This window comes from Erythrolamprus reginae, chromosome 5 (assembly GCF_031021105.1).
Source record: "Erythrolamprus reginae isolate rEryReg1 chromosome 5, rEryReg1.hap1, whole genome shotgun sequence".
NCBI classification, from domain to species: Eukaryota; Metazoa; Chordata; class Lepidosauria; order Squamata; family Dipsadidae; genus Erythrolamprus; species Erythrolamprus reginae.
Window position 1 is genome coordinate 36,140,769 of NC_091954.1, and position 23,353 is coordinate 36,164,121.

A 23,353-nucleotide genomic window follows, 5' to 3' on the forward strand; every position below is an offset into this window, starting at 1 on the left:
GAGAAGCCTCTCGTACAGGCTCATAAGGAGGTTCTGTTAACGAATACAATACCTTTGGGAGGTCCCAAGTGGGGAAACGGTGGACCACAGGGGGGTGCGAGTTGGAAACGTCGCTGAGGAATCTGAATACCAAAGGAACGTGAGCAAGGGATATCCAGGTGTCAGAAGCGATGATGGAGGAAAGAGCTGCAGTTTGCCGCTTAAAGGTATTCGGGCAGAGACCCTTATCTAGGCCGTGTTTTAGGAATTTGAGGACCTTGGAGAGGGGAATGCAAATTGGAGACAATCCTTGAGACTCACACCAGGAGCAAAAGGTTTGCCAAGTTGAGGAGTAAATACGCTCCGTGGAAGGTTTGCGAGCCTTATGGATATAATCGATGACATAGTTGTTGAAATCCTGACTCCTCAGGACGTTCCGCTCAAAAGCCAGGCAGTCAAGCAGCACCTGCCCGGATCCAGGTGTAGGAGGAACCCCTGGGAGAGCAGTTGAGGATCCACTGGTATTTGCCATGGCTCCACTACAGACAACATTTTAAAGTCCGCAAACCAGGGTTGCCTGGGCCAGAAAGGAGCTATCAATATTACCCCCACTTGCTCCTCCAATATCTTGTGGATGACTTGGGGGAGGATAGGTAATGGAGGAAAGGCATACAGTAGTCCCCTGGGCCAGGGACAGTGGAGGGCATCGTAATTCTCCGCCCCCTGGGACGGGAAGCAGGAGAAGAAGCGGGGAAGTTGAGTGTTGAGTGGGGAAGCAAACAGATCTATTAACGGTTTGCCAAATCTCTTTGAAATTTGCTGGAAAACTCTCGGATCTAATTTCCACTCGGTTTGCTTTACTGTTGCCCGGCTGAGGGCATCCGCCTGTATGTTGTCTGTCCCTGATATGTGCTCCGATTGGAGAGAGGACAAGTGTCTCTCTGCCCAGAGGCTGATCTTCTTGGCCTCTAGCATCAGAGTCTTGGACCTGGTGCCCCCTTGACGGTTGATATGTGCCTTGGTGGCCATATTGTCGGTCCTGATGAGGACGTCCTGCCCGGCAATCAGGTGGCTGAAGTTCTTGAGGGCCAGGAAAACTGTGTGTAACTCCAGCCAGTTGATGGAGCAGGAAGATTGGCTCGCGTCCCAAATGCCCTGGGCCTGCTGATAGTCGCAGTGAGCTCCCCATCCTGACAGACTGGCGTCCATGGTGATGGTTATGGTGGGGAAGGCTCGGAACAGGGTGCCTTTCTCGATGGCTCCGGACTTCCACCATGTCAGGGATCTTTGGACCTGTGGAGGAAGATGGGTTCGTCTTGCCAAGTGGGCCTGTCCAAGTTTTTGAAAGGGAAGTAAAAGCCACTGGAGATCTTGAGAGTGGAGTCTAGCCCAGGGAACAATGGAAAAACAGGAAACCATCTTCCCTAACAAGGAAGAAAGGGAGGAGAGGGTGGGGAAAGGGTCACCCTGGATTTGGGATGCCAACCCCCTAATGCTACTTATCCGTTCAGGGGAGAGACTTACTAGGCCCACTGAGGAGTTGATAACTGTACCCAAATGAAGGATGGAGGTAGCAGGGGTGAGATGGCTTTTCTGGATATTAATAGAAAAACCGTGAGCCATAAGGACCTCAACAGTGGTCTTCAAGTGGTCCTGAGCTTGGTTAAAGGACTTCGCTAGTACCAGAATGTCATCCAAATAGAATTGAAGTCGAATGGGTATAGATCTAAGATGGGCAGCTAAAACTGATAAAATCTTGGTGAAAACCCGGGGGGCTGAGGTTAGGCCAAAAGGAAGGGTACTGAAAATGCCTTCCTGCATAGGAGAAATGAAGGAACCTACGGTGTTCCTTAGCTATGAGGGTATGTAGGTAGGCTTCAGTTAGGTCCAGAGAGGCCATGAAGTCTCCCTTTCTGATTCAGGCTAAGATAGTTTTAAGAGAGTGCATCTTAAACTTGTGATATTTTAAATACAGGTTAAGGCGTTTCAAATCCAGAATAGGTCTCCAGCCCCCCAAGGTCTTGGGGACAAGAAAAAGGATAGAGTAAAAACCTTGGCACTGAAATTCAGAGGGGACTGGCTGAATGGCCCGAATGTCTAACAGGTGTTGTATGGCCTGGTCCATTAGAGCCCTCTTAGAGGGATCTTTGGAAATAGTGCAGGCAATGAAGAAGGAGGGGGGAGGGGAAAGAAACTCCAAATGTAAACCCCTTGCAACTGTATTGAGAACCCAGGGGTCTGAAGAAATAGCAGACCAATGGGAGGCAAACTTAGCAAGGCGACCGCCGATGGGAACTGTAGGGGGGTCGGGGTGGAGGATATCATCACCTACCTCTTCGGCCCTGACGGCTTCCTGCAGATCCGCGAAAGGGACACTTGGTTCCTCTGCATCTAGGGGTCTTGTCCTGGAAATTGCGAGGTTTGTAGCTCTGCTGAGCCGAGCCTCTGTAGTAGGAGAAGGATTGGTCAGTCTGACGAAAGGGTCGACGATAGTAAGGAGATGGGTGTTGAGAAGATTTCTTCTGGCTCGAGGGTAGGATCTTCTTTTTGTCCTTAGAGTCGATGAGGAAGGGTTCCAAGACGTCACCGAAAAGGTTCTTACCCTTGTATTCTGCTGTAGCAAAACGCCACTTGTGTTTAATATCCACTTGCCACTTCTTGAGCCAGGTCATTCTCCTGGCCGCTATTGAGGAGGCCATGGTTTTGGCTGCAAACCATGCTGTATATAGAGTAATGTCCGCCAGTAGTTGACAGGTGGCAAACATCTTGTTCAGGCTTTGTTGGGCAGAAATGTCAGAAGCCGGAATCTGTTCCTGCAACTGTCTGATATAGATGAGCATGGTCCTGGCGAAAAAGGAAGAGGTTGTAGCTCCTTTGATTGCCCAAGCAACGGATTGATGACTCTTCTGCAAAAGCTGATCAATTTTACGGTCTTCTCCATTTAGAAGATCCTCCTCCTTTCCCGGCAGGTTCTCTGAAGAATGCAGGGCAAGAACTGAGAAGTCTATAGCAGGGGGCTCTAGGAAAGAGGCGAGCTCCGGAGCTACATTAAAAAATCTCTTCTCTAGATTAGAAGGAGCTGGACCTGCCGCCGGGTTCAGGCATTGTTTAGTAATGGTCTATACAAAGAGGTGCAGAGCCGGTATCACATCTTGCTCCTCCGTGTAAGGATTCCACAGAGTCTCCACCTGGGAAGCGGAAGGTTGGGTGTGAGCGGGCGGAGCTGTGAGCCCAGCAGTCGAACGAGCCTTCAACAAAATGGTAGAAAAAAACTCAGCTGGGAATAAGGTCGCTGATATAGGTAAAGCTGGAGACGCTTCTTCGTCCTCAGACAGACTGGCATGACCCCCCTCTGGAGGTTCCTTGTAAGAAGAATCTGAGTCCTCAGCTGAGGCATCAGACCAAGAATCTTGGGTAGGTCTGAAGGTAGAGGCAGAAAGGGAACGAGGGACCACTGGTGGCGCAGGTACTGGTCTAGAAGGAATGGTAGTGGGTAAGGTGCTAAGCTTAAATTCAACGCTGCGTTGAACTGCTGATTCACTCCACCTCTGGATGACTGATGCATCAAAGATAGTTGAAGAGGAAGGGTGGACCTCTGGGTGAGGCGTCGCCTGAGGTATCCGTTCAGAGACTTCTAAGGAAGGGCCAGGTTGAACTAGAGGTACAATGAGAATCGTAGGAGATAGAGGAACTGTAGGTCTAGAAGTGTCTGGGTTCAAAACTTGATTTGGCAAGCAAGCTGGACCCCAAACACTAGCAGCCAGAGTTACAGCGGACCCAGAAGGGGTAATAGCAGCTGGAGCCTGATTAGGAATCCTGGGTGTAGGGGAAAGAGCCCTGGCTGCTTTCTCATGGAGGCATTGTAGTGTACGATCCCTACGCTTCTCTACTTTAGAAGGATGGGGAATAGAATCCCTGCTCTCTGAAATAGAGGAGATGGCAACAGGATCTTCCTGTAGAGGCCTGACAGATTTTTTGGTTCTTTTCCCTCCTGCTTTAGCTAGGTCTGTCATGGCAGGACAGATAGAAAGAGGGAAAGGGGATAAAAGGCAGAGGGAAATTTAGGAAGACAAAGTCCCCTTGCAGGGGTCTGTGAGGAGGAAAAGTAAAATAGAATAAAGGTGAATAAATAAATAAAAATAAAAAATAAAAAATTGTTGAAAATGTTTCTTGCAAGGAAAAGGCTAAATATATTAACAATAACCTAGCCCCTAATTTTGGAAAGGAAAGAATTTCTTAATCTATGATTTTACTCCTTCTTTAAAGCCTGGTCAAGGAGTTCCCAGTCACTTGGGAAACCACTGAGACCGTCATAGGACTGGCCAGAAAATGGCACCAAAGGCCTGGAGTTGCTTGGGACTGTTAAAACGAAGCCGAATGAGAGAAATGCTAAGAAGGACAATCTCTCTTCCTAGTAAATAGTCTCAATTATGCAGAACAAAAAGCCCCGAAATAAAAATCTACAGAGGCTTAAAGCTTCGTTCAGTCACTTGGTGAGCAATTAATGCCTGATAGAAGAGGCCTGGAATTTAGTAAACAGGCAATTTCTCCTGCCTCACAAGCTATCGGGCCATTTTTTCTCTCTCTCTCTCTCCCGAGTCTTTTGGAAAACCTGGCACGGAGTCAGAAGCCAGCTCTCTCTGGGAGGAAAATCAAGGTAAAATAACACAACACCACCAGAGCTGTAACCAGCCCTGGGGCGAGAGGCCACTGTGAGGGCTCGCACGTTCTAGCTAGGAGGAACGTTGGCAAAGGGGATCAGACTGTAACCAGCCAGGATCCCTCACCAGGCTTAAGGCTTGCCTGCGAGTGGCTCCACGGCAGCCCTAATGGCTGAAGGAGATAAAAAGAGCCGGGAGGGGGGGGGGAACCTAGGGCCCTACCCACCAGCAGATAGAGCTGTACCAAAAGGCCACCGCACCCTACTGCTTCCTCAGGACCAATTTAAACTGATAAAAATTTGAGATTACTAACCTAATGAAGATTATTTATAAGGAGTCACAGACAAAATAGGTTGTGCTGCTACGAGGTGTCTCTGTTAGAAGCGAGTCGAAAAAACTGGGCCTTTGGGCGGTTCCAGCCTTTTTATACTTCTATAACTCGGACACGCCTCTGACGAGCAAGTACAACCCATCCTGACTGTCGACTCCTCCCTCAAAGGAGAATGGCCCAGCAATTAAATTATAAGCTCTCTGCAACAATCCAATCCATTGTTACAATCAATATACTTGTCAGAAGACCAGGATTGGCAATTATACCCTTCCTTGGGCAAAAACCATGGTCTAGTGAAATAGAAACCATTGTTAAAAATCTGTCCTTCATTCTCTAAAAAATATTCAGCCCAATACTCAACAGTTTATGTCAGGCTTCAAAAACCAAGAAAGACATGCTATGTTACTTCAAAGTAGTTTATTTTATTGTTCTTCACCTCTAGATAGAAATCTTGCCAAACTAAATAAACAATGCTTTATGCCACCAGTTAGAATGCAGCACTGCCCACTGCCAGGAGTTCAATCCTGACCGACTTAATCCTGACTCAGCCTTCCATCCTTCTGAAGTGGGTAAAATGAGTACCCAGATTGTTGGGGACAATACGTTGACTTTATAAATCACTTAGAGAGGGCTGTAAAGCATCATGGAGTGCCATATAAGTCTAGGTCCTATTGCTAAACTATTGCGTCATATATTCTGAGAACTTCTAGAGTGGAGAAATCTTGATTTTAATGTTCATTCCAAATATACTAGCTAACTCTTGCTGTCTCTTACTTCTCTGGAATACAGACCTCTCTCCTGGAAATTCAGGCTACATTCCACCAAAGTTCATCAGTGGCTCCAACATAGTATCCCACAATGCCCTAATGCAATGTCTATATAGCAGAGGCACTGTGAGGAATTAAAGTGGTAGTTACAGCTAGTTATTACACAGCTTCACAAATATGTGCTCGTATAAAGTTAGCCTGAAAAGTTCATCAAAGGAGAAAAGACCCCAGAAGTGTTCCCTTCACTTGAGACCCATTCAGTCTGCCCATAAAAACATACAACAAAAAACATATAAACAACATATAGAAGATAATCAAAATCCTCCACCTACCTCATTGAACCGTGTCACCAAATTTTCCACAGCACTCCGTTCCCCATCTGGGACAGAGAGAAAAGTTGCTCTGATGGATGCAAGTTTGTTCTGACATTCAGCGTTTCCCAAATCTCTGGTTAAGAAGCAGAGATAGTCAATGGGCAATACTTTTCTGTAAAGATCCTCCTCCTGCTCCATCAGGATACTAGCAACTTCCTCTGGGAACTGAATGAGATGCTGTAGTTCTACAAGTTCTTTACTGACGGTGGAAGTGAGGGCATTAGATGTGGCCATGGACGAAATCAACTGTCGTTCTAAAACAAACAAAAGTAAAAAAATAGCCAGCATTTTCTCTTCATCAGGTTTAATTAACATTTTACACACACACACACACACACACACAAAATCATATATTCTGCTCAAGCTTAAATCCTGAGCAATTTCACAACTGAAGTTCATTTTGATCTCTAGAAAATATTATTAACATTGTTAAATATATTAAATTATAATGTGAACATAATATGTAAACATTTGCATAGGTGGATGTATTGTGTCATCTTCTGTACCAAAGATACAAGTACTGTAATTTGTATTCATTTAAATAGTCTGCTGGGACAATAATTATTTCCTCAGTTTTAAACTCCACTCACTTCATGATGATTATCCTCATTTAGTGACAACGTAAACTGAATGGGACCATATTTTAAAGCATATTCGTAATAGTGTCTACTATGATGCTGTAAAACTTCAAGTCTGTGATCAAAAATTTATTATGAGGAAGCAAGATCTTCATAATGCATATCCAACAAGTACTCTATCTTACCCACACAATCAAAATAAAACTATCAGGAACACAAGACTCCTTTTATCATTTGAAATGCTCATAATGGTTATGTTCCGTTAAGTTATTGTTCACTCTTAGCAACTACATCAATAGATACTCTCCAGCAATGTTCCCTCTAATTTTTTTTCGGGGTGGGCGGAAAAGTACAGTGTCTGAGTGGCAGTCCCCTTGGGACTGGGCGGCATAGAAGTACAAACAAACAAACAAACAAACAAATAATAAATAAATAAATAAAATCCCTACTTTTTTATTAAAATAAATTAATAATAAAACAAAACAAAACTCTATTACTATTAAAACTAAAATAACCAGCAAATCCAAAAACATAACTACTGTATTAATAAAAACAGGTGAGGGCTGGGGGTTTTTTTCTCTGTTATTATTTAAGTGCTTTTACCATATGCTATCAAGAATCACTTCTCTCTCTATTTCTCTCTCTTTCCTGTCATTCTCTGCCTCAATCATTTTCTCATTTCTCTTCCCCCTTATTTTCTATCGTTTCTCTCTCCCTCTCTCTTCCTTCCACTCCTCTCTCTCTTTTGCTTTCTTCTTCTCTCTCACTCTCTCTCTTCCTTCCTCTCTCCTCTCTCACTTTCTTTCTTTCCCTCTCTCACTCTCTCTTCCTTCCTATCTTCTCTCTCTCTCTTTCTTTCTCCCTTTCTTTCCTTCTCTCTTCCTTCCACTTTTTTCTCTTTCTCTCTCTCTTTTCCTTCCTTCTCCTCTTCCCCTCCCTCTCTTTCTCCCTCTCTCCCTTTATATTTATCTCTTCCTTCCTTCCTCTCTTCCTCCCTTTCTCTCTCCCTCTCATTCACTTTTCTCTCCCTTCCCTCCCTCCCTCCTTCTTTCCTCTCCTCTTTCCCTCCCTCTCTTTCCTTTCTCTCCATGTCTCCGGCTTTGCTGACCAGCACAAGGCTAGAGCCAGCTGCCCGGGAAAGCCAGGAAGGTCCTCCTGCCCCCCCCCAGCCGAAAACACAACGGAGGTCTTCCGCCACCAGCTTGAGCCTCGCGTTGCTCCACCTCGCTTCGCCTGTCATCCTGGACCTCCGCTGTGTTTTCGGGGGAGAGTGGCAGGAAAGCCCTGTGCCGGCCAGGAACTCTTTCCTGGGTGGGGGGGGAGGAGGCCACTCCCCCCCCCAGGACAGAGGTGCAGGAAAGCAGCATGTTTAAAAGGCGCGCTGCTTTCACGGAAAGCAAGCAGCTCCCGCACGTTTCTTTCGTTGGAAGAGGAGGAGAGGGAGCGGATCAGGCGGGGGCAGCGCCTTCTACTGCCGGCGCCTCCCCACCCCCACCCCCCCCCACGGGCTGGCAGGGGGATGGGGACTGCGCGCCCATGGAAAAGGGCGCGGGGGTGGTATTTTGGGGTGCACACACGCTCACGCGCGCAACCTACAGGAAACGGTGCTCTCCAGGAAGATTTTCCCTCAACCTGCCCCATCCTGTCTTTCCCCTACACACCCATCACAAGTACAGTTGTGTCCCTCCATTTTGTTACTGGTCATTGAACCCAGTGGTTACAAGTTGCAGTATTGCAGATTGACTCTGCCTATAGCCAGGTGTTTGAGCCTGACCGACTCAAGGTTGACTCAGCCTTCCATCCTTTCCAAGATCAGTAAAATGAGGACCCAGATTGTTGGGGGCAATATGCTGATTCTGTAAATCACCCAGAAATTGTTGTAAAGCACTATGAAAAAGGCATTTATTCGCACAAGAATTTCCCACAGCAAATAAATTTAATGTTTTTTAATGATTTCTTTACCCATTCACTACAATTCCTCCCTTCAACATACCATTCCCAGTCCCATACAAATATATAAAGTATTTATTCTAGCCTTCCCTCCATTCATTTTCAACTTAAATTGTTACATAATTTTATTTTTAATTCCATTTTCTTTCCTTGCTTATCCCTATTCACTAATTTCAATGAACAATGTTTATTTCCATCAAAATTATCCTGCAGTCTGTTCCTGTTTTAGTCTTAACTGTATCTTTCTTTATCTAATTCTTCCTTTCTATATAATATACAATATCTTTTCTTCATTCTATTTTGCTATAGTAATTCTCTTATATACCCTTTCCCCCTTCATTAACAGTCTTTTTCACTTCATAATTTCACTAAGCATTTCCCCACAAAGTCTATTAACGTAATCCCACACATTTCATTGGCTTTCCAATCATAAGACAGCCTCAGGTTGAAACTAAAAGGATTTTAAAAAATTGCAGGGTAAGTACAAAAAATATTTTTTTAAAGCTTCATTTAAATTGCAAGCCATTTTGGTTGAAAAAAATGCAAGTCAATAAGATAATACTAATATAAGCAGTATCTCTGAATCATCCAATTACTGGTACTTTTTCTTGTCTTGTTCCTACCCATCTTTTCATGTTACCTAGCAAAATAATTTTTCCTGGATCACACTTATATTGTTCTATAGGATTCTCAGTGCTGATTTTTGGTTCTTCCAAAAAACCAAAGATACCCACCACATTTCCCCCAGGAGTAATTTTTGACAACTGTCAATGACAAAGTGAAGCCCAGTTCAACTCCAGAAAAATCCATTTATTTTATCCACATTTGGCTTCCTCCAAAATTACCCTAGCTACTAAAAATGTAAATACTTCCTCCTGAGCTAATTGTTAACTCCCGACCTATCTTACCCCACACGTTGTTGTGAAGATAACAATAAATCTTTAATGCCTGAGAACAAACAGGCTCAAAAATTGTGAAGAACATTAAAAACTATTTGTTTTACCATGGTCTCTAAAAGGTACTGTTTGTCCTTCCTGCACCTTCAAGTCATTCTTATGATGAAAATTATAACACTGGAAGAGAAGAAGTTATATAGTCTTGTCTCTGTAACATAACAGACAATAGCCAGCACTGCAGCTCTCCTATGACAACAGAAGGTAGTATTGGCCCATTTCTGTTCTCAGAGTTGGTGTAGATGAATATATTATTATATCTGGATTACTACCTGGCCTCACCTTGGATTTTTTTTTTAACGAAACAAATGTGTTTAAAGAGATAACGTTTTAAGAAAGTACAGCAGAAGCAATTAAAAATATTTCTCAGAATTAAATAATTCTAAAAAAAACACCACTTTTAATGCCGCAACCCCTTAATACAGTTCCTCATGTTGTGATGATCCCCAACCAAAAGTCTAGTGCTAATTCTCCCAAAAGAGCTTTAAGCTGGTTGGCAGGAAGGTCAGAAGGTCATCCCCAATGTAAATGCTTGATTGGTCGGATTGTAAAAATATGTTCCAAAGCGCCAGAATGGAAGCTTTAGTTCCTAACACCATGGGAAATTTGTCTTTTCTCATGGTTTTAGGCGACCCCTGTGAAACAGTCGTTCCACCCCCGAAAGGGGTCCCAACCCACAGGTTGAGAAGCACTGATCTACAGGATACCTAAAACGGGGGCAGTCTGTTCATACACTGATATTTACAACACAGATTTCAAGGTCTATGTTCCATCTCAGCATCAAGTATTGGTCAGAAATAGCAGGAAGTTAAGGAAGGAAATGAGCTAATATATACTGGCACTACAATTCCTACATTTTGATATATGATCTTGAAATAACATCACAATGCCTTTGCTGTTCATCTATTTTTTGCGCAGTACTGATAAAGCTTGAGAAACCATCCTTCCAAGGCTTTGTGATAACGGAATAACAGAGTTGGAAGGGATGTTGGCAGTTTTCTGATCCAACCCCTTGCTCAAGCAGAAACACTATACCATTGAAGATAAAGGGTTGTTCAATCTCCTCTTTAAAATGTCCAGTGATGGAGCACTCACAAGATCTGGAGCAACCTGTTCCACTGATTAATTGTTCTAATTGTCAGCACATTTCTCCTTAGTTCTAGCTTCGTTCTCCCCTTGATTAGTTTCCATCCATTGATTTTTGTCCAGCCTTCAAGTATTTCTTCTGGCAGCTTCTCAGATACTGGAACACTGCTATCATGTCTCCCCTAGTCCTTCTTTTCATTAAACTAGACATCCCCAATTCCTGCAACCGATATTTATATGTTTTAGCCTCTAGTCCCCTAGTCACTCTGCTTTTTCTGGAGTCTCAACATCTTTTTTATATCGTGGCCACCAAAACTGGATGCAATATTCCAAGTGTGGTCTTACTAAGATATTATAAAATGGTATTAACACTTCATGTAATTTTTATTCACGTGAAGTGTAAATCCACCAGTTATTAATACACCAATACTATTATATACAAGTTTTATACATCAGTTTACATTACAGAAAAAGCATAGTTTTTTAAAAAAAATTCCTTTAGCTTTGAGGATCACATCTGATGTTGACTCATCTTTAGAACGCCATAAATCATAAATCACCCCACTTTCTAAAATATGGTACTTCTGGAAATAACAGCTCATCTGTCTGGAACCTCATCTGTCTGGATACCACATCTCGGACATCAACACCCTTGAAAACGTCCAAAGATATTTCACCAGAAGAGCCCTTCACTCCTCCACTCGAAACAGAATACCCTACGAAAATAGACTAACAATCCTGGGTCTAGAAAGCTTAGAACTACGGCGCTTAAAACACAATTTAAGTATTGCCCACAAGATCATATGCTGCAACGTCCTACCGGTCAATGACTACTTCAGCTTCAACTGCAACAACACAAGAGCACGCAACAGATTCAAACTTAATATTAACCGCTCCAAACTTGACTGTAAAAAATATGACTTTAACAATCGAGTTGTCGAAGTGCGGAACTCATTACCGGACTCATCAACCCCTAATCCCCAACATTTCTCCCTTAGACTATCTACGATTGACCTCTCCGGGTTCCTAAGAGGTCAGTAAGGGGCATACATAAGTGCACTAGTGTGCCTTCCGTCCCCTGTCCAATTGTCTTTCCTTTATCTCATATATCATATATATTTTCTTCCTTTCATATATCTTCTCTATTTTTACATATTATCTTTATATATATTACTTCAGGTCTATTCTCTTCCATATGTGTTGTGTATTGGACAAATGAATAAATAAATATAACATTTGAATGGATGTTCACATGAACCAGAGGAGGAATTAAATAATCTCAACTTTTACAAATGTTTCACCTATGAACATAAAGCTTGGCAACTCTCTGCTGTAAAAATGCAAAAGGGTGACTGTTGAGTTGCTTGCAGATATTGCTTGCAGTTGCTTAAGATATTTCCAGTATCCTCTGACGAAGGAAGTGTGGGTGACATGGAAGAGGGGGGTTTGGCAGACAACTCAGGAGATCAATCATCTTTATCTTCGCTGGATTCAGATCAGGAATGTATGACAGACCCATGCGTAGTTAGGCATAGGAGAAAACAACTTAAGAAATATTACAGGAGATAAGAGGCCACCTGTGTTTGGGTGGGGCTCCAGTAATTAGAGCTGCTGATAAAAGAGCAACGTGCTGGCTTGGCTGTTGTGGAAGATTATCTTATCGTAGTTTCGTCAAGACCGTGAATTGTTGTTTCCTGTTTGTATTCAAAACTGTTTGTGGAATTCCTGGACTCTGGATTATACTTCATTGTGAGTGTTTATCACTGTTTGGAGAACATTAGTGGACTCAAATTCCCAGTTACTGGGTTAGAAATTGGATTGCATTTAAACTGTGCCTTGTTTGTACAAGAAATCCCTTTGAAGTTTAAAAGGGAGTTTTTTCTTCTCTTCTGTTGATAAAGAACATTTATTTTGCATTCAATCATGTGTGTGTGTCTGCTTAGACTTATTACCCTGTAATTAAGGGCGGTTGGCACACGCCGGCAGAACAGAAGGTAGATAATTTTCTTTAATACTAAATTCAGCACCTATAATGTATTGCCTGTAACAAATTTATAATCAAGAAGGGGACCCCATGACATCCTTTTACCAACATTACTAAAAGGGAAATGCTGGTAAGCTGTCGAGAATTCTAAATTGCAAACAAACAAAAAGACAAATACAAGAGGAATTTTTTTTTTTAAAAAAAAGACTCTTCTAGTTTAAGAAAGCTAGCATTAATCTTTTGATCCAATCTAGTATGTTGTCAACAACAACAACAAAATCCTCAGACAAGGAAAGATATACTTGGTCTCCTAACTAGTAGTCTAATCATGACATCTAAAAATAAATTTGTATCAGTTACATTCCCTTTATGGCTTTTATGAATCTGTCACCAAATGTACAGTTTTGTTCATGCATTTCCTAACTATTAAAAAGAAAGGAATCTTTCACACTGAATAAATAACAAGTAAAAAGGCATTAAAGACAGCCCATAGGGGAGAGGTCATATTTACAATAGTCCACTACAATTTCAGAAAGCCATTAAGAAAAAATAACTTTTTTTCTCCTTGGAAAAACATGTATATGGAATTTATATAGATTGTTTTAAGTTTAAAATTAAAACATGAGCCAATATATATATTTTTTTTTAAAAACCGTAGTGAAGTTTTTCCCTAGCATCTATTTTGCCATTTTCATGTTTGTGCTGTCATTGGAAATTTTAATTTTTATATACAGTATTTAAAGAAAAAGCAATGTGATTTGTTGATTTGGCAACAAATCATATTAAAAATAAGAGTTCATCAGATGGTTTTTTGTTTAAATTGCTTAGATCAAATTATATCAATGTTCTATTGAGCTTTAAGCATATTGCTCAATCATGTGAAGAGGGCATTTTTAAAGTTGTCTAATAGTTTCAAAGATAATATTTATTAGGTTAACTATCTAATAAATAACAACACATTAAAATAATAAAGGTTAATATGTAGTCACAGCTCAGATTCATCTATTTTCAAACTGAATATTACAAAGGTTCAACAAATATCCAAAAATAATGAGACATAGTAGGGCACTAATAGTAATTGTACAGTGAAAAAAACCCCACTACTAGTGAAATCATGTTTCTCCCTGAAGAGATGAAAATTGCTTTGGCAAATTGCTTTGATACTTCACTTTATAAATGATGTACTGCAGGGAATATTACAGTTAAGCAAAATATATTTTTAAAAATTGAGCATTGCAGTACAAAACCCCAAAACCTACTGTAGCACTTGAATCTTACTTGATATTAGAGTCTGGGGAGGTACCACTACTACAGATAGTCCTTGACTTACAATCTGTCGCTTATTAATTCTTCAAAGTTACAACTGACCGAAAAAGGGAGCTATAGCCCAGATCTGAAGTTCCAAACTCTTTCCCCCCCACTGCCCCCCACCTCACATTCATGAGATACTTCGGGCATTCAACTCAATTATACCTTCAAAAAATCATATCATCTTCTTCTACTCCTTACCTCTCAATTACAAGTAGTCCCCGACTTACAATAGTTTATTTAGTGACTGGTCGAAGTTATAATGCACTGACATATGGCTGTTTTTCACACTTACAACCATTGCAGCATATCTATAGTCACGTGGTCAAAGTTTAGACATTTAACAACTGACTCATGACAGTTGCAGTGTCTGCGATGCCTCCTTTGGACGGGTGAGTGTGAGTGAGTGGGGCAGCACAGTGTCCCAGGGTCATCTGTGACCTTCTGACAAGCAGTCAATGGATACTATGTTACTGTAGTGATTCACGTAACAACTGTTGCAAGAAAGGTTGTAAAATGCAGCCAAACTCACATTGTGGCCAGTTCAGTGGTCAGTTACTCCGGGTTTGGCACAGTTCTAAGAACCGGTAGGAGAGGCGGTGAGAGGCTCCGCCCTCCCACTCAGGACGCTTTTGCGCGTGTGCAAACCGGTAGTAAAGGGTTTTAGAACCCACTACTGGGTCAATTGTGGACTAATATTGTGGCCAATTGTGGCTAATTGTGTATCAGAAATATATATCTATAAGAATCAGAAAGAACAAGGGTGAATGTTATTTTAATTTATTAAAAGCTAATAATACAGGGCTAAATTCTGATATTTTTAGCTACAAAAAGAAACCTTGTTGGTGATTTCTTTACACTTCATAAACAATATGTTCTATAAGAAGGATGGGGGGGAAATTATACTTTATTAATCCAATTTGCAATTCGTTATAGCAGAATTATTCCTGCTGTCTGACTGGAAATAAAATTTGCACTTCTATATTGAAGATTAGCTATCACCTGTTGTGAAAGAACAAGCTATGTGAGTGTTAATTGAAGCAAAGGGGGAGGGGGGAATCAACAGGAAATTGTTTCTACAAGCCCTGCTTTTAGAGCGTATTTCTGCTCCAAAATGTGCTCTTTCCAAGTCTTTACAGAGCATTATTATGTGTAGTCAACTATAATATAAATTTGACTAAAGTGAAAATCATAGCTGGTTCCGTACTACAAATGAAATGAAACTGTTTAACTGTAATCAGATTGTATTAAAATAAAATAAAACCATATCCTTCTAATGCACATGTCACCAAACTTGGCAGAATTCTGGAAGTTGAAGTCCACAGGTCTTACTTAAATCAGTTCGTTTAGTGAAAGTTCAAAGTTACAACGGCACTGAAAAAAGTCGCTTATGACCATTTTTTACATTTACAAACTTTGTACCATGTTGCAACACTCCAAGCTGGGATGGGTTCCTCCTGGTCCGGACCGGATTGCTGAACTGGTAGTGACCCGCTGAAGATGTTACGATGGCGTCACGGATCAGGTTTGGTAGGTGCAGGTTCATGGGTGCTGCCATCTATTTTTTCCCTCCATTTTTTTTTACAGTTTGGAAGTTTTTTCCACTACATGAAAAAGGGTCCTCCCACCTATCCCCAGGGTTTATACTTACCTTTATTCCTTTGCCCAGAGCACAGCTGATCAGCTCCTCAGCTGTGTTTCGTACTGATTATAGCTACTGAGCTATACTGATTATAGCTACATGAGGAGAGGTGTGTGTTCACACAAATGTATCAAGTGTGCATGAAACAGTGTGATGCGAACTAGTGGCAAAGGTAAGTGGAACCCACACCTGGTTTCAAGTCATGTGATAACGTTATGCAAACTTTTGACAAATAAAATCAATGGGGAATCCAGATTTATTTAATAGCCATGTTACTGTTCTGCTGGGCTCTCTGGTAGAAGCCTCCCGAAAATTCACGGGTACAAATTTCAGACACACACACATTTGAAAATTCAAAACAATGTTCTTTATCACAAAATTCAAAAGAAACAAAGCACCCTTTTTGTATTGCAAAGAGCACTCTTCCCCAAAACAACCTTGTCGGCTGTTTAAGTCCCTTAATCAGTCCTTAAGTACTTAGCTAATAGCTGTGAAGAAACGTCACAGCCCTCCTTCTTCCCACAAAGTGAAACACACACACACACTTTACTCTGCTTTGGTGTCAAAGGCGTGGAAAATCCACAAAGTTCAGACACAGCGAGGCACAATCCTGAAGAACTGCGATCAGATAATCTTCCACAACGGCCAAACTAGCACACTGCTATTTATAGCAGCAGCTCTAATTACTGGAGCCCCACCCAAACACAGGTGGCCTCTCTTATCTCCTGTAATATTTCCTCAATTGGTCTCTTCGATGCATAAGTCTGCGCCTGCGTGGGTCTAACACTTCGTCATCCAAATCGACCGAAGATAATGGTGATTGGCTTCCTGGGCTGTGTGCCAAGCCCCACTCTTCCAAGTCACCCCCACCTTCTTCGTCCGAGGAAACTGCACTCCCTGACTCTGTCGGCAACAAAACAGGCCTAGGACATGTTGACGTTTCCCCTGCCTCCACCTCCACATTCCCTGGGGCAGGAGCTGGGCCAGATCCAATCACAACATGTTACTAACTTATCAACTGCAGTGATTCACTTAACAACTGCAGCAAGAAAGATCGCAAAATGGGGCAAACTCACTTAACAAATGTGCTACTTAACAACCAAAGTTTGGGGCTCAGTTGTGGTCATATGTTAAGGACTATCTGTATTTAAAATCTTTTTTCAATGAAGTAAGTTAGCACTAATTAAGTAATTATTAATTTTGTCAATGAAATAAGTTATTACCCCTATTTTTTTCTCATGCAAATAAATGAATAATAATCTTGTAAACTCCTAAAAATTTATATCCTTTCTACAATTTCTGGTGAACACAACCCTTGTTTGCAATATTATATAAGATTGCTATATGACATTCTAATATTAAACCTGGGCAGCTATTATTATCCAACTTTCTGGAATCTCTAAGACAGTGCCAAGAATTCTAGATGAAAAAAAGCACTGTAATTAAGCTTACCCAGGGGCCTGTTACAATCTTGCTTACCATACTGTGGGAAAACCACCAATAGACATTTTGTTATGATTTTCAAAATTTTGGTTTGAAGGAAATAAGAAAAAAAAGTTTCAGGATGATCTGCTCCCCACACACACCATTACTCTAAAATTTATCTGATAAATATATTTTCTTCTATACGTTGAAATTTGCACAGCTATCCCTGACTGTGATATTCAAATAGGGCAAATAAGGAGTTAAGAGAACTTGAAATTATCAGTTAGGGAAAAGGAAAAAGCAACACTTGCCATCTAAACAAAAAATAATAATTTGTGATACAAAATTCCTGATACTTTTACCAATTTGTAATTTTATGAATTTTTATTGATAAAAATATTGTATCCACAATAATAAAATAATTTTTTCTCAATATTTCTCACTAATTAGTATTAGAATGCAATTAAATTACAATTCTTCTATGATTATATAAACTTGCCCAGTGACTTTCTATGTGATTTATTTTTTTAAATGTGCCAAATAACTCCCTAATATATATACATTAGTAAAACAGACTAATCTAAATACATTACAATTAAAATTTTAAAGCATTTAAATTATTCAGAAATATAGCATTTGATTTAATTACAAGAAAAAGATAGACATATTTATGCTACATGGAAATCAATACAGACTCAGCGAGGTCAAAATGTTCTAATAATCAATACTGTACTGTTAGTTTTCATACATAGCAATAGGCAATACAGTGATCCCTCGAGTTTCGCGATCTCGATTATTGCGAAACGCTATATCGCGAGTTTTCAACCCGGAAGTAAACAATACCATCTGCGCATGTGCGCCATTTTTTTTTCTATGGCCACGCATGCGTAGATGGTGGAGTTTGCTTCCCCCTGGCCAGATCAGCTGCTGGGTGGCTTCCCTGGGTCTTCCCCCTCTTGCCGGGGTTTCCCCTTTGCGTGGGCGGCGGGGAAACCCCAGCGTTGCTTCCCAGCTGAGTGGCGCGAGCAACGGCGTGGGCGGGCGAAAGGCGGGCGCGCGGACATTGGCACACGAGCGGTGTGGCGGCCGGACAAACGGCGGCCGCTCCTGGCGGCAGCACGAGCAACACGAACGGCATGGCGGCCGAACAAACGCACGAGCAACGCAAGCGGCGTGGCGGCCGAACAAACGCATGAGCAACGCAAGCGGCGTGGCGGCCGGACAAATGGCGGCCGCGCCTGGCGGCAGCACGAGCAACACAAACGGCATGGCGGCCGAACAAACGCACGAGCAACGCAAGCGGCGTGGCGGCCGGACGAATGGCGGCCGCGCCTGCCGGCAGCACGAGCAACACGAACGGCGTGGCGGCCGAACAAACGCACGAGCAACGCAAGCGGCATGGCGGCCGGACGAATGGCGGCCGCGCCTGCCGGCAGCACGAGCAACACGAACGGCGTGGCGGCCGAACAAACGCACGAGCAACGCAAGCGGCGTGGCGGCCGGACGAATGGCGGCCGCGCCTGCCGGCAGCACGAGCAACACAAACAGCGTGGCGGCCGAACAAACGCACGAGCAACGCAAGCGGCGTGGCGGCCGGACAAACGGATTCTCCTCCGACCTGCCCTCACCTTAGCTTCCAGCTGATGCTTCGATCCTTGGAAGAGGCCAGAGCGCCTTTCTGCACCACACTCTGCGCTCGGGTTCCTTTCCAGAAGATGGAAGTTTCTCTCTTTCCATCCTTTCTAGCAATACAATACTCGATGGTTAAAATGGTTTTAACCATCGAGTATTGTATTGCTAGAAAGGATGGAAGGATGGAAGTTTCTCTCTTTCCATCCTTTCTAGCAATAAAATACTCGATGGTTAAAATGGTTTTAACCATCGAGTATTGTATTGCTAGAAAGGATGGAAAGAGAGAAACTTCCATCTTCCGGAAAGGAACCCGAGCGCAGAGTGTGGTGCAGAAAGGCGCTCTGGCCTCTTCCAAGGATCGAAGCATCAGCTGGAAGCTAAGGTGAGGGCAGGTCGGAGGAGAATCCGTTTGTCCGGCCGCCACGCCGCTTGCGTTGCTCGTGAGTTTGTTCGGCCGCCACGCCGTTCGTGTTGCTCGTGCTGCCGGCAGGCGCGGCCGCCATTCGTCCGGCCGCCACGCCGCTTGCGTTGCTCGTGCGTTTGTTCGGCCGCCATGCTGTTCGTGTTGTTCGTGCTGCCGCCAGGCGCGGCCGCCATTTGTCCGGCCGCCACGCCGCTTGCGTTGCTCGTGCGTTTGTTCGGCCGCCATGCTGTTTGTGTTGTTCGTGCTGCCGCCAGGCGCGGCCGCCATTTGTCCGGCCGCCACGCCGCTCGTGCGCCCCTTGTCCGCGCGCCCGCCCTTCGCCCACCCATGCCGTTGCTCGCGCCACTCAGCTGGGAAGCGGCGTTGCTCGCGCCAGCAGCGGCGGCACGAGCGGCGCAGCGGCCGGACAAGCGGCGGGCAGGCGGGTCCTCAGCTGTTGGGCGGGGGTCTTCCCAAGTGCGGAAGTAAAAAACACCATCTGCACATGCGCGAGGGCACGCATGCGCAGATGGTGTTTTTACTTCCGCACCACTATATCGCGAAAAATCGAGTATCGCGAGGGGTCTTGGAACGTAACCCTCGCGATACTCGAGGGATCACTGTAAATTATATCCTTTTAAATAATTGTCAAAATATATCAGAAACCTCCCTCACAATGATTTTCTAAAAATTCAAACATGTTCCTAATTAGTACATGACATAAAATTTAGGTATGGGTTTGTTTTTCTTTATATTATCAAAATTCCAAATTTATCAAGATATTTACTTGAATTAATTCTGGTCTACATGAGTATTTATCTCTTCATGAAAAAACAAACACCATTATTTTTATCATGTGACAAAATGATACATCTCTTGAACTTTAGCACAAAATATTCAAATGAGTTCAATAATTTTGACATGATCCACAAAATATATCAATAATATAATATTCTGAAAGAGTAATAAGGATAGCAAGATTATCGTATCAGGAAGTAGAACAGCTGGCAAACAAATTGTTTAATAATAATTTTATCCACTAAATAGTTTGATGTGCTTAAATACACAACAAATCATGTTTCTTTACTGTGCTGCCCATGTCCATTGTATATTACAAAACAAAAGAGTATAGAAAAATAGCAAAAAAATGTTTTAAGAAAATGACATCAGAATATATGAGAGAAATGGTTTTCCTAAAAGTATTTCCCTGTGTTTGGGAAGATGTGATTGGAAAGTTGAGAGTGTTTTAAATATATCCTTACCCTGCATTCTTCTCTGTATCCTACAATCTCCAAATTTGCTATAGAGAAGCAACAATTAGGATCTAGAATCTAATTTAGTAATGTATTGTACAGTTGTAGACACATACATTACTTTCCCAATAAATGTTATAGTATTTATAGCAACAATATACAGTAATACCTCATCTTACGAACCTAATTGGTTCCAGGGGAGGTTCGTAAGATGAAACGTTCGTAAGACGAAACATTGTTTCGCATAGGAAATAATGTAAAATCAATTAATCCGTGCAACGAAAAACCCCCCACAAAAAAACGCCGCCGCCCGGCTGTCACCTTTTGAAACAGCTGGGGGGCTTCTCGGCGGCCTCCCGAACGCCAAACGCCAAACCCGAACTTCCGGGTTCGGCGTTCGGGAGGCCGCCGAGAAGCCCCCCGGCTGTTCTAAAAGGTGACAGCTGGGCGGCGGGGCTTCTCAGCGGCCTCCCGAACCTGAACTTTTGCCAAACTTCTGGGTTCGGGAGGCCGCTGAGAAGCCCCGCCGCCCGGCTGTCACCTTTTAGAACAGCCGGGGGGCTTCTCGGCGGCCTCCCGAATGCCAAACCCGGAAGTTCGGGATTGGTGTTCGGCATTCGGGAGGACGCTGGGAAGCCCTCCGGCTGTTTCAAAAAGCGACAGCCGGGCGGCGGGGCTTCTCGGCGGTGGCGGCAGCGGGTTCGTAAGAAGAAAAAAGTTTGTAAGAAGAGGCAAAATATTTCTGAACTCCGGGTTCGTATCTTGGGTTGTTCGTAAGACGAGGGGTTCGTATCATGAGGTACCACTGTACTAGATTGACACTGTTGTAAAAATCAGTACACTAAAATATAACAATGTTTATTCATAGAAGTTTTATGTTAATCTACTACATTCTAAAACTAAACAATGCATTTATTTAATTTCTCATTTTATAAATCTTTTGACCATCACTTTTCAGGAACATAATGAACACCTAATTTTTTAACACCAAAAGAGATGTGTATTCTGAATTTATCCAAAACAATGAGGACTGTACTTTAATTCCATTTCATTAAGAACCACTTTGACATGGAATCTTACTGCACTATAAACTGCAATAAAAACACACTTATCCAGTGCTTTGAGACATTATAATCTAAAGTGGTTAACATTCCTAAAAGCATGAAATTTGAGAGACTCCACAAAATAATATAACTATGGAGATTGAACCTAGTGGAATGGAGCCTTGGAGGTTTTCTAGTCCAATCCCCTACTCAGGCAGGAAACCCTATACCCATGATGGCGAACCTATGACATGCGTGCCAGAGGTGGCACACAGAGCCATATTTGCTGGCACGCAAGCCATTGCCCTAGCTCAGCTCCAGCATGCTTCTGGGCCTGCCAGCTGTTTTTGGGCTTGCATGGAGACTCTGGGAGGGCATTTTTGGCAAGAGAGGGTGTTTTTGCCCTCCCCAAGCACCAGGAAAGCCTCTGGAGCCTGGGGAGGGTGGAAAATGGGTCTGCCAGGCCCACTGGTAGTCAGAAAATGGGAGAGCGGGGGCGCTTGATGTGCATTGAATAATAATAATATTATATTAATTTATTAAATTGTATGCCACCCCTCTCTGAAGACTCGGAACGGCTCACAACAACAAAACACAGTGTACAAATCCAATATTTAAAAATAATTTTAAAACCCTTATAATAAAAAGTAATCACACAATACAGATGTTGGCATGTGCAAGTGCACGATAGGAAAAACCGTTTGCCATCGATACCATTTCAGAAAAATGGTTCTCCAATCTCTTTTTAAAAACATTCACTGTTGGAGTAGTCATAGTTTCTGGAGGCAAGTGGTTCCACTGATTAATTGTTCTAAGTGTCATGAAATTTCTCCTTAGTTCTAGGTTGCTTCTGTCCTATACATGCACATACCATTTGGCTCACCTATGGCTCTTTGAACAAAGATTCCACAAATAACAACTTTCACAAGCAGGTCATCGGAAATTATATAGCTTCCTTACCTTTTAACATGGTCTTTCCAGTTGATCCTCCTGAAATGTTTAAGGTGCCACTTCTTGTTCCCAGAGATAGAGTAGCTTCGAGTAAGGCTCCACTGATAAAGTCTGAAAGAGAAGTTCTACTTAAGGTAGCCCGGTACTCAGGAGCTGTTCGAGGACATGGAGTCATGCAACTTGTATGGTGGCATGGCATTAACAAAATTCTCACTGGATGTGGAAAGGAGTCCAAAGAATCTTCAGCTCCTTGTGTTGACCCGAAGAGCTGAAAAACAATATCAGAGTGAATAAACAGTGTTCTATGTTGAATTTATTCTTCAAGCATAAAAATAAAAAAGAAATAAATCTAATTTAAGAAGGTGCTCTTTCAGGAAGCTTTCCTACAAGGCTTTCACAGACTTTCATTATGCTGTGTTACTTACAGAATGTTGGACTTCAGATAAAGATTGTCATGCATGTGTCTTTCCTCTGTTCTCCCTTACCCATCCTACAGCATTACTCTTCTTTCTTTCTTTCTTTTTTACTTATTGGGAAAATAATCTGTTAAGGAAAAACTCCAGGATGGATTATTAGCACCAGGAGGCATTAAATAGAAACTCTTCCGGAAATAATCAAGACATTATACATAAACATTACTCTAGTGCAGAAAAAATGAAGCTATGACATGGCTGCCGAGAACTTTATACTACAAAAGAGAAATAAAATTTAAAAATTGCAAAATGATTTTTAAAGGGTTTCCTATGGGCTAGTTTTACACATTACACAAAGCTATAGTGCAGTGATGGCGAACCTTTTTCCCCTTGGGTGCTAAAAGAGCATGGGCGCGTGCTATCGCACATGCCCAAGTGCCCAAACTCATAATTCAATGCCTGGGGAGGGCAAAAACAGCTTCCCCCACCCTCCCCAGAAGCCCTCTGGAGACCGAAAACAGCCTGTTTCCCAACTTCTGGTGGGCCCGGTAGGCTCATGTTTTGCCCTGCCCAGGCTCCAAAGGCTCCAAAGTGTCCTCCCTCATCCCCCAGAGGCTCTC

The 23,353-nt window shown here is 42.7% G+C and overlaps 1 protein-coding gene across 6 annotated transcripts in view; it reads right to left on the reverse strand.

Moving 5' to 3' along the window:
• Positions 1-23,353, reverse strand: part of PLCE1 (phospholipase C epsilon 1) — a 219,957-nt gene that overhangs the window by 110,541 nt on the left and 86,063 nt on the right. For all 6 annotated transcript variants that reach the window (XM_070752402.1, XM_070752405.1, XM_070752404.1 and 3 more), the window contains exons 3-4: positions 22,330-22,588; positions 6,071-6,366 (exon numbers count right to left, since the gene is read on the reverse strand). In XM_070752402.1, the coding sequence (XP_070608503.1) occupies positions 6,071-6,366; positions 22,330-22,588 (555 nt within the window). The remainder of the gene's footprint in view (positions 1-6,070; positions 6,367-22,329; positions 22,589-23,353) is intronic.